A 12,069-nucleotide genomic window follows, 5' to 3' on the forward strand; every position below is an offset into this window, starting at 1 on the left:
GTAGTGTAAAAATAACATCTATAGCAATAGATAATGTATATATTGTTAGTAAAAGGTTTTACTAACTTTTTTTTATAATGAAAAAATTTCTATATGGAAAATATATAGTTGTCCATACGCAAAAGCTAACTAAAAAAAATAAATAAAAAATAAAAAATAGTTAATGTTTTTTTATATATTTTTCTTAATATAAATTACTGATTATTTTTTTAATTTTGGAAAGATATGAATTTTATTCAAAAAAATCTTAAAATTTTTTTTTAATATTTTAATCAAAGAAAATTTTCTATTTTTGAGAATTAAATTTTCGTTGTTACCAGTAAATAATATAAGTATGTGTTTTTATTATTTTAAAGAACTGACTTGAGTTTTTAAACACTAATCGTTATAAATAGTAATTATATGTTTTGTACTTAAAAACTAATAATCAATGAGGATTTATGCTTTTTATAAAAATATAGTGATTTTTACTAAAGTAAATAAATAATCAATGATGTAAATTGCATAAATACAGTTTCTGATTTATAGCATTTATGTGTTACTTAAATCAATAAAACTCGTAATAGTGACTCTACATTCTTTTTGTTAACTTGCTGGTTGATTTATTAAATGTCTATTCAATAACTTTTTTGTAATATTGAACAAACAGCTTAATAAAAAGTATGTAGAGTTTTCTATATTTATTTAAAGAATTTATATTTAGTTTTAATTCTAAAAACCAGTAAACTGTGTTTATATATTATATATTATTAATCAATTATTATTCCTAAGAGGCATTTATTTACTTTGGTAAAAATACTTATTTTTATTAAAAATTTATATCCTTGTTCATTATTAATTTTTAATTAATTTAATTTTACTTATAATGTTATGAATATTGTTTGGCAATTCAATTCCATTAATTTTAACAAATATAATTAAATAATGAAATATCAATTAAATTATATAAATATTAAAAAATATGAAAATTTTATTATTATTAATATAAAATTTTCTTATATAAATTTAAACAAAATATAATACAAGAAACTTTTTTATACAACCTTTCATTTTAATTTTTCGACAAAAAAAAAATCATTTCAAAAAAATAAATGTATATATGTCTTTTAAATTTACAAAAATGAAGCAAAAAAAAATTAATTTTTTTTTTTTCTTTTATCTTGTTCTTGAAAGGCTGACTATTTATTTTCTATACAACTATAACTTTTTATTTTCAAAAATGTTAATGGCTCCTTTTCTTATATACTAGATAAAAAAAAAATTTGGTTGATTTTTTTTGTTTCTTTTCTTTAATTTAAATATATAAAAAAAACTATATTCATTTTTTAAGTGATGTAATTAATAGAGGAAAAAATAGAAGAAAAGTAGTCGGATAAAAAGTTTCTTTGTAATGAATATTTTTTCGAATTTTTATAAGTAAATTTTATATTAAAAATAATAAAATTTTAATGTTCTGTAGAATTCATATAATTTATTTTGTATTGGGGTTAATTAATTTTTTTTTTAATGTATGAGCAATGAACTTAAATTGCTAAATATTACTTATAATGTTATAAGTATATGTAATTTAAATCTATAATTAATAAGGATTTAAATTTTTAATAAAAATATACGGTTTTTATTAAATTAATGTCTTTTAAAAACAATAAGTTGTCAATGAAATCAACTATATATAAAACAGTTTTCTGGTTAATAGCATTAAAATTAAATTTAAATTCATTATACTAGAAGAGTTAACTCTACATGCTTTTTATTAATCTGTTCAATATTATAGTAGAATGATGAATAAAAAGGATTATTAAACTTTTTGAGGAAAAAACGTGATAGCTATATGGAAAATAAATAGCCATACAAGCGTCAGATAAAAAAAAAAAAAAAGGTTGAAAAGAAAAAAGAAAAACAAAAAAAAAAATATATAAGTATTTTTTTTCTTTTTGACAAAAGATTTTCTTTTGTATGGAATTTATATTATTAATTTTAAAGAGATAATTTAAGAAAAGAAGTATAATAAAATTTTCATGTGTTTACTATTTATATTATTTTAATTTGTATTATATTAATTGTGTACGTTTGTTAATTTTAATAAAATGTAATTAAGTGTTAAACATTATTTGTAACATTATAATTAAAAATATATGTAAGTAGAAATAAATAATTAATGAGAATTTATGTCTTTAATAAGAATAATGCAATTATTTTTAAATTAAATAAGGACCTCTTAAAACCTAATAAATTCTCAATGAAGTAGACCATATATAACACGCTTTACTGTTTTACAACATTAAAATTATACTTAAATTCATTAAATCCGTAGAGGCACCTCTATATGCACTTTACTAATTTATTTTTTTAGCACTCTAGCAAAGTTATCGAACAGTCAACTAATTAACCACAAAGTCATTCAATAAGAAATATAAAAATCATAAATCATGTATTAAACATACAATATAATAAAAGCCATGTATAATGGGTTTTATTAATTTTAATTGTTTTAAGAAAATACATATTCTATAATTAAGTTTTATACATATTGATTATATAATTGGTTAATAATGGACATTATTAACCTTTTTTAGAATAATAATTATCCATGCATGCATTGGATAAAAAAAAAGAATAATTAGTCAATTTTTTTTTATAAATTTTTTTTTTTTGAAGGATAAATAATTAGTTTTGAGAATTGATGAATAATTTTAAGTTATCGAAATTTAATTTTAATGATGAATATAATTTTTTATAATTAAATTTGATTATTGTTGAAAAAGAAAATGTTATACTTACACTAATTAAATTTTCATGTTTTTTATATTTATTTAAGTTAATTTTGTATTTTAATAATTACTCATTTCTATTAAAAGAAAGACATGAATTTTTAAATATTGTTTATAACTTCATAAATAAAGTATTTTTAATTAAATATCGATAATTAATGAGAATTTAAATTTTTAGTAAAAGTACAGGATTTTGGTTAAAGTAAATATATATTTCATAAAAATAAATATTCAATGAAGTAGGTTGCATAAATAAATTTTAATGGATTGCAGAATTAAAATTAAATTTAAATTAATTAAAATAGTGAAGGGAACTATATATAATTTTTATTAATCTGTTTGTTCAATACTCTTTCAAATCATTGTACTGCAATTAATAAATCAATAAATGAGCATTTATAATTTTTTGAGGAATTTATTAATTTAATAAAAATTGTCCTTATTCTTACTAAAAATCTAAATCTTCTTTAAAATTTTTTATTGTGTGTAAAATATTCTTTTAAAATAAATTAACAAAATTAAAATTACAGTTACTGTTTTTTAAAAATATATAAAAATTAAATAACAATAATAAAAAAAAGCCTTTTTCTTCTTCTTTTTCTTTTTAAAGTTTTAATTTATTTTTTGTTAGCTTAATAATTAGATCAACTGATAAAATTCAACAGAACATTTACAGTCATATAGTAAAATAAATAAAATAAAAAAAATCAATAACCTTTTTTTTTTTATTTAATGAATGTGCATGGCTTTCTATTTTCTCCATAAGATTCGATTGTTTCATATAAACTTATTAATATTTTTTATTAACAAATAGCTAAGCGTTTATTGTTTCAGAAGTATTTTCTTACTTTAATGAAAATTTATCCATATTTTCATTAAAAACTTTAATCATCATTAAAATTGTCGATCACTTGTGAAAGGAATCTTTTAAAGAGACATAATAATTTTATTTAAAGTTATTAAAAGTCTTTTAAAAATAAATGAAAATTAAATATTAATAAAAATAATATATTTTTCATATTTCTTTAAAATGTGAATTTAATTTTTAATTATTCTAAGATCAATTTAACTGACAAAATTTAATATCTAAATAAATAAAAATCCCTTCAATAACTCAAAAAAACAATTTTTTTTCTTTTTTTTTTAATTAAAATCAAGTAAAAAACAACTAATAAAAACATTTAATAATAAAAATAAGATTTTTTTTTTTTTTTTGTTAGATTTTTTCTGAAATATATAACTTATTCTCCATTTAATGTCTTAATATTTCATAAGAGGTTAATAATATCTTTTATTAAACAATACATAACTACGAAAACGGGTTAATATAAATATTGTTAATAAAATTTCTGAAGTGTTTTGAATTGATTGTTGTAATTCATGTTGATAATTTTATCTTACGATCTTTTTCTATATCATGAAGTCCAGTGTTTTATAAATGCATATGTAATATAAAAATAAGCTAATATAGTTTTTATTACCTAGCAAATAGTAATAAAATCATTAATTTGATATATTTTTGTTTAAAGTGTTATGAATATCATATAAAATAAACTATAGATTTAATATTGTATATTGTATTATTGCTTTATTAATTGTATATTCAATGACTTTTGTAAATTATTGAACAAACATATTAATAAAAAGTACGTAGACTTACCCCTACTAATTCAATGAATTTAAGTATAATTTTAATGCTATAAACTAGTAAAATCTATATATTTACTTTACTTTATTGAATGTTTATGGTTTTTAAGAGACATTTATTTTCTTTGATAAAAATGCTATATTTCTATTAAAAATTTAAATCCTCTTTAATTATCAATTTTAATTATATTTGCTTTATAATGTTATAAGTAAAACTTAGCAATTCTAATATATTTCCACTAAATTAACAAACATACATAATTAACAAAATAAAAAATAAATTATATTAATAATACAAAAATTTATCATCGTTTATATAAAATTTTCTTATATAAATTTAAATAAAATATATTATGAAAAAATTTCTTAGTCAACAATATTCCTTTTAATTTTTCAATTATTTAATCTCTTGACAAAAAATAAACTTTTTTGGGTATTTTTAATTTTTAAAAAGAAAAAGAAAAAAAATTAACAATTCTTTTTCTTTTTTATCTAGTGTTTATATAGATAACTATTGAATTTTTATACAACTATTACTTTCTATTCTTAAAAAGATAAATAATTCCTTTTAATAATGAATCATGTAATGTTCACATAATTATGACAAGATATTTTTCTCGAAAGACAAAAATAAAAATTATTTTAATTCTTCTTTATTAATTCATATGTTCATTACTCTAACAAAATATTTTAACATAAAATTAATAAATCAACACATAGACAATTTAAATCCATTTATATAACAAGAAAGCATATAGCAATTGAGAAATTTAAGCATAAAAAAATTTTCAGTTCAATTTTGTATATCATATATTTATACCTAGATATGAAATTTTTTGAAGATTTATAATTTATTTATTGTAATAAAAATTTTTCCTGTTGATTCTAATAAATATATGAAATATAAAATATAAATACCCTATTATTAATTTTGTATTTTTTTTGTAAGAATACTTGATATTTTTAGTAAAAGTAATGATTTTCCTTTTTTATCATTAATTTATTTTTCCTACAAAAAAAAGAAAAAATATAAAATTTTGTTAATTTAATGCACACTGATTTTTATTTACCTTTTCATTTTTTATATAAAAGGCAAAAAAAAAAAATGAATAGAACTAGAAAAGGCATAAAAGACATTGCAAAGAGTGCAGTATTATCAAAACTATTTTTATGAGAAATATCCTTATGCTTTAACGGCATTACGGGTAAATTTTTTGAATTTGGTTCTATGATATGTATTGACCTTAATTTATTTATTGGCCTTATGTTATTTATTGGTCTTATGTTATTTATTGGCCTTATGTTTTTTATAATACTGATTTCTTCATGTTTACATTGAAAGAATTCATTATAAGCATGGCTTACGCATATATGTGGAGTGCATACAGGATTTAAATTTTCTTTTAAGCAACTACTGGGAAGATATATATAATTTCTTTTTAAAACATTATATTCATTATAATCTAATCTAATTAAATGTCCACTATAATTCGCATCGGAACAATGCAATTGATCATTATTTATTTTTTTACATATGGTATACCTTTTATTACAATGTGAAATATATTTTGTTTTCATAGGATGGCAGTAATGTTCTTTAAATATTAACTCATCATATTTTGATATAATAATTTTATGATTGGGGTTTTTTAAACTTATCATATTATTTTTTTCATTTTCTTCATTAATAATGTCATAAGATTTAAACGTAAGACTTCTTCCAAAATATTCTACATTAACGGCTTCGCATAATGTTAACTTTTGATTTATATTTCTAAGGCGGCATAAATATGTTTTATCTGGATATTGATGTTGATGTGGATTATATTCATACAGAAGCAAAATACCATCTTTATCATTATTTGAAAGAATAATTATCCTAGATTTTAAATTTGACGGAGTATATTCGTCTGTGAATAAATTTTTTGAAAGATCATTTAAATTTTTATTTGAAGCCTTCTTTATATCAACTACTGGTCGCTCAATTCTACAATATGATGCTTCAAATTTATTTAAATTTATTTCACATATATTCATAAAACATTTGGTGAAATCTCCTTCAGAAGTTTCACATCCGTCATTATATAAAAATGCCATTTTTTAAATTAAAATAAGGAATATACATTCTTATTACTTTTTACTAAGATTTTTGTGAATTTTTCCTTAATAGCTTTTGTAGAATCATTTTTTTTCTTTTAATATTTCATTTTCTTATAAATTTTATTTTACTTCTTATAAAAAATATAGTTTCTAGTACAATATATAATATTTACAAAAATTCAAAACTCTCCTAATATCTTATTTAAATATTAAAGTTTATGTATATTTTTTTTTTTTTAAAGATATGTTCCTATAAAATCTAACATTTATGGGATATATATTTTTAATACAAATTATTGAAAGAAAAAGAGAAAAAACAAAAAAAGAAAAAGAGAAAAAACAAAAAAAGAAAAAGAGAAAAAACAAAAAAAGAAAAAGAGAAAAAACAAAAAAAGAAAAAGAGAAAAAACAAAAAAAGAAAAAGAGAAAAAACAAAAAAAGAAAAAGAGAAAAAACAAAAAAAGAAAAAGAGAAAAAACAAAAAAAGAAAAAGAGAAAAAACAAAAAAAGAAAAAGAGAAAAAACAAAAAAAGAAAAAGAGAAAAAACAAAAAAAGAAAAAGAGAAAAAACAAAAAAAGAAAAAGAGAAAAAACAAAAAAAGAAAAAGAGAAAAAACAAAAAAAGAAAAAGAGAAAAAACAAAAAAAGAAAAAGAGAAAAAACGAAAAAGAGAAAAAACAAAAAACGTTATGGTTGTTTTATTACAATTATTCAATTTTCAAAAAATATATGAATATTGTATGTTAAATTTTGTTGTATGGAAAAACACATCATATATATTTATATATATTTTTTATTATTTTAATATATACTTAAAACAAATTTTATATAAGAAAAATTACATTTTATTTTTTTTTTTAAAATTTTTATATTTTTAATAATATATTTATGAATTTTTTTTTTTTTTTTTTTTGTAATTCTCATTTAATTTTTAAATTTTATTAATTACTTAAATTTGTTTGCGCATAAAGTGCAATAAAAAATTTTATTTATCTTTATTGTATTGGTGTATATAAAATTTCATGATAAATTTTTTATTGATAAAAAATTAAATTTTCGTGAAATATACACATTGTTTCTATATATCATTTTTTATTAATTGATTCTATCTATAATAAATTAATTTCACATATATATTTTTTTAATTGTTTTCATAATGTCTGCTTTATTTTATTTAGTTGTATTACAGAACTTTTTATTTTGTTTATTGGTTGTATCTTTTAGAACAAATGTAGAAGATATAGCATCTTTTTTCTTAAGGGGTCCATATAAAATATCATTCGGAGAACCCTACATAACAGGAGAAGTATTTGATGTAAATAATGAAGAAAACCATTCATTAGACTCAGAAGAAAATCAAGTAATAGGAGAAGAAGTAGAAAAAGAAACAGAAGAAACACATAAAAAGACAGGAGATGTGGTTACAGAAATAAGTGAAGTAAACAAAGAAACAAGAGAAGCATATGTGGACGCAGAAGAACTAAATAAAGATGCAGAAAAAGAAAATAAAAACATAGAAAAAGTAAATAAAAATGAAGAAGTAGATAGGGAAGCAGGAGAAGTAGACAGGGAAGAAGGAGAAGTAGACAAGGAAGCAGGAGAAGTAGAAAAGGAAGCAGGAGAAGTAGACAGGGAAGAAGGAGAAGTAGACAGGGAAGAAGGAGAAGTAGACAGGGAAGAAGTATCTACATTTTTTTTTTTTTTACTGTAATTATCCTAAAAGTATTTTTATTTTAGTACATATTTTGTGTATCCATTTTCTTTTTTCATATATACATATAAAAATATTTTTANTCATTATTTGAAAGAATAATTATCCTAGATTTTAAATTTGACGGAGTATATTCGTCTGTGAATAAATTTTTTGAAAGATCATTTAAATTTTTATTTGAAGCCTTCTTTATATCAACTACTGGTCGCTCAATTCTACAATATGATGCTTCAAATTTATTTAAATTTATTTCACATATATTCATAAAACATTTGGTGAAATCTCCTTCAGAAGTTTCACATCCGTCATTATATAAAAATGCCATTTTTTAAATTAAAATAAGGAATATACATTCTTATTACTTTTTACTAAGATTTTTGTGAATTTTTCCTTAATAGCTTTTGTAGAATCATTTTTTTTCTTTTAATATTTCATTTTCTTATAAATTTTATTTTACTTCTTATAAAAAATATAGTTTCTAGTACAATATATAATATTTACAAAAATTCAAAACTCTCCTAATATCTTATTTAAATATTAAAGTTTATGTATATTTTTTTTTTTTTAAAGATATGTTCCTATAAAATCTAACATTTATGGGATATATATTTTTAATACATATTATTGTTAGGATTTTTTTTCTATAGAACATAAAAAATTTTAAAACTTTTTTTTATCGTAATTTTAATATAAAATAATTGTAATATTTATTCAAAGATTTTTCTAATAATAATTTATTCTTTTAAAAAAAATAAAAAATAATTTTAAATATATATAATGAAATGTTTTCTTAATTATCTAAGAAATATAAATAAAAATGGCATAATATTAGTTTTTGCAGTATAATTAAAAATACAATTATATAATATTATGTTTAAAGTATTTATAATATAATAAAATTTATAACAGTTTCAATGAAAATAGATAATTAACAATAATAAATTAATTTGTTATAACAGCTAATGTTTAGATAAAATAAATAGAAAAAAAATAAAATTTCACATGCAATAGTCTTTTTATAAGAAAATAACAATATATAAATAAAAAATAAAAAATAAAAGAATGAAATAAAAAAATTTGTATATATATATATATATTTCTTTATTATTATAATTGAAATATACCTAAATTATGTTTGAATTTACATAATAATGATAATATTAAAAAAATATTTAATTCATTTTTATAATTATATAAAGAATTTCAGTTAAATTTTAGTATTAAATAAAAGAGAAAAAACGAAAACATAATAGAATATTGTTCACAAAAAATAATCCTTCTTAAAAAAAATTTATAAGAGATATATAAAAACTGTAAAAAAAAAAAATTGAATTAAAATATAAAATTTATTTATTTATAATTTAATTTATGTTGAAGTTATTGTGAAAAAGAGGTTATATCAAAGTTATATGTGATTGAATCTTAAGCCTTGTCATTTATCTAATAAAGAATATTATTGACCATTTTGAATTTTTAATACGATGAATGAAAATGCAAAAATGAATTTTGTGTGCATGTAAAATATTCTAAAATATATCTAGTTTAAAATACCTATCTGGTTAATAAATGATATTAACCTTTTATGATTTAATAGTAAATTATGAGGAAATAAGTTATTCGTTATAATTGATATTTAGAAAAATAGATAACTGAAAAAAAAAAAATTTTTTGACATCCTATAATTTTTTTTTCTTTTATATTTTCTTTAATTTTTTTTTTTTTTTTTCAGATTGTTAAATAATGCGTTTTATTGTTTAGAGGTTAAATTTTATAGTCTAGTCAATTATAGAAACCATCAAAAATATGTTCAAAACTTAAAAGGAAACAAAAAATATTTAGTTTTAATTAATATTTAAATTTAATGTATTTTTTAAAAATTGTTAATAACTTTAAATTTATTTACTTTGAAGTATTATTTTGAATATAATTAATAGATTTAATGATTATTTAAGCTTTTAATAAAAATAACTTTGTATTAATTAAATAAATGTCTCTAAAATAGTAAATATTGTATTATTTAAACTATATACCTAAAATTTAATTTATTATAATAGAAATATATTTTTATAACAGTTAAAACTAGTAAGAACCACCATATATGCTCTTTATTATTATGTTCATTCAATGATATGTCGAAATTGTTGAATATATTAATAAATCATATATACATTATACATCATATTACACTAATATTAATATACTGATATATTGAATGAACGAATTAAGAATATGTACCTTAGTCTCTACCAGTTTTACCTGTTGTAAATGTATATTTCTCTTATAATAAAGTAAATTTTATACATATAATTTACATAAAAGAATATTTATTGTTTCAGAGGCGTTTATTTAATTAATATAAAGTTATTTTTATTTCTATTAAAAGCTTAAATTAGCATTAAAGCTATTAATTATATTCAAAATAATATATTAAAATAAATAAATTCCATGTAATTAGCTACTTTATAAAAATACACTAAATTTAAGTGTTAATAAAAATTAAATCATTTTTGTTTTCTTTTAAACTTTGAATTAAACTTTTGGTGGTTCCAAAAATTAGTGTGATTAATTAAATTTAATTTTTAAATGAATAAAAATTCCTAACAACTTAAATAAAAATAATTTTTTTTTATTAAATTAAAATATAATAATCATAATTAGCAAATTTTATATACAACATAAAGAACAAAATTTTTCATTTTTCTTTTTTTAGTTATCTACTTAATTAAATGATACGCTAAAACAACAAATACGTTATTTTCCATACAATTTATTATCTCTCATTTCGTAAAATTTTAATTATATCTTTTATTGACCAATGTTATACAAAAGTTTTTAAACAAATAATTAACAAATCAAAGTCCCAATATTTGAATTTTCTTAGGTTAATAAAGGATATCATTGAAATTTTTTAAATATTAGTAAAGTATAAATAAAATAAAAAGATAAATATAAATGTTTGACATTTTAAAAAATATTTCATATAAGTAGTTAAAAAAAAAAAATAATAGCTAAATATTTTTGTTCATTTAAAAAATTTTTAGAATGAATTTATTATTTTTTGAATAAAAAATTAGAATTTATTAAAAGGATTTTTAAATAACATTTATAGAAGGTTACTATAGTAATAAAATTATTTCACATACAATCAATGATCTATGTTTAATATTTATATTCTTAAATAAGTTATACTTAATTAACTTATTTAAATGTTTTTTAAATTAACTGATGTAATAGGAATAAATAATATATTAATCCTTATATTTTAATTAGAAGATAGGCCATAAAATATAAGCTATATATTTCATGTTATTTAATTTATTTATATAAAAATTACATATTATTGATAAAAAAATACTTTCACAACTATTAAATTTTGTAGAACATAGTCTACTTACTATTGATTTGTTTGTTAATTATTTGGTTAATAAAATATATTATTAACATTTTTGGAATAACATATAGTAGCTTTGTGAAAGTGTATAAAACAAGTAATAAATATTCTAAAGTTTAAAAAAATAAAGACTTTTACATAAAATAAATAGCAAAGATTCATATTTTTAATAAAAATAAAGTGATTTTTATTAAAGTAAATAAATTCTCCTAAAATCAATAAATTATAAAAATTGTAAGTTACATAGTTTGTTAGTTTGTATTATCAATGTAATTTTTACAACAATTAGTAGAAGCCATACATACATTTTATTTAGAGCATTATAAAATATGTGGAAAATGTGAACTTATAAATGTGTATATTAAAAAAAAATGTATATATATATTTTCACTAAAAATATGCTAAAAAAAAAAAAAAAATAAACATATTTTTATAATATTTTTTTTGTG

The 12,069-nt window shown here is 17.6% G+C and overlaps 3 protein-coding genes across 3 annotated transcripts, besides 4 other annotated features; 1 reads left to right on the forward strand and 2 right to left on the reverse strand.

Moving 5' to 3' along the window:
* Positions 1–597: 597 nt before the first annotated feature.
* Positions 598–1,009: a repeat region.
* An 851-nt stretch (positions 1,010–1,860) lies between these two features.
* Positions 1,861–2,392: a repeat region.
* Positions 2,393–2,749: 357 nt separating this feature from the next.
* Positions 2,750–3,157: a repeat region.
* Positions 3,158–4,340: 1,183 nt separating this feature from the next.
* Positions 4,341–4,766: a repeat region.
* A 726-nt stretch (positions 4,767–5,492) lies between these two features.
* PGAL8A_00269900 (fam-e protein) lies at positions 5,493–6,515 on the reverse strand (the record flags this gene model as incomplete). Its single annotated transcript, XM_028671680.1, has 1 exon — positions 5,493–6,515. One exon carries the CDS (start codon positions 6,513–6,515, stop codon positions 5,493–5,495), a length of 1,023 nt encoding a protein of 340 aa, XP_028528308.1.
* Positions 6,516–7,674: 1,159 nt separating this feature from the next.
* PGAL8A_00270000 (hypothetical protein) lies at positions 7,675–8,229 on the forward strand (the record flags this gene model as incomplete). The annotated part of the gene is made up of 1 exon (XM_028671681.1): positions 7,675–8,229. The coding sequence occupies one exon, from the start codon at positions 7,675–7,677 to the stop codon at positions 8,227–8,229; it is 555 nt and encodes a 184-aa protein (XP_028528309.1).
* Positions 8,230–8,315: 86 nt separating this feature from the next.
* On the reverse strand, positions 8,316–8,554 carry PGAL8A_00270100 (fam-e protein; the record flags this gene model as incomplete). Its single annotated transcript, XM_028671682.1, has 1 exon — positions 8,316–8,554. A coding segment is annotated over one exon (239 nt), but the record flags the coding sequence as incomplete, so codon positions are not given.
* Positions 8,555–12,069: the final 3,515 nt, after the last annotated feature.

Source organism: Plasmodium gallinaceum (assembly GCF_900005855.1).
Source record: "Plasmodium gallinaceum strain 8A genome assembly, contig: PGAL8A_v1_82, whole genome shotgun sequence".
Classification (NCBI taxonomy): domain Eukaryota; phylum Apicomplexa; class Aconoidasida; order Haemosporida; family Plasmodiidae; genus Plasmodium; species Plasmodium gallinaceum.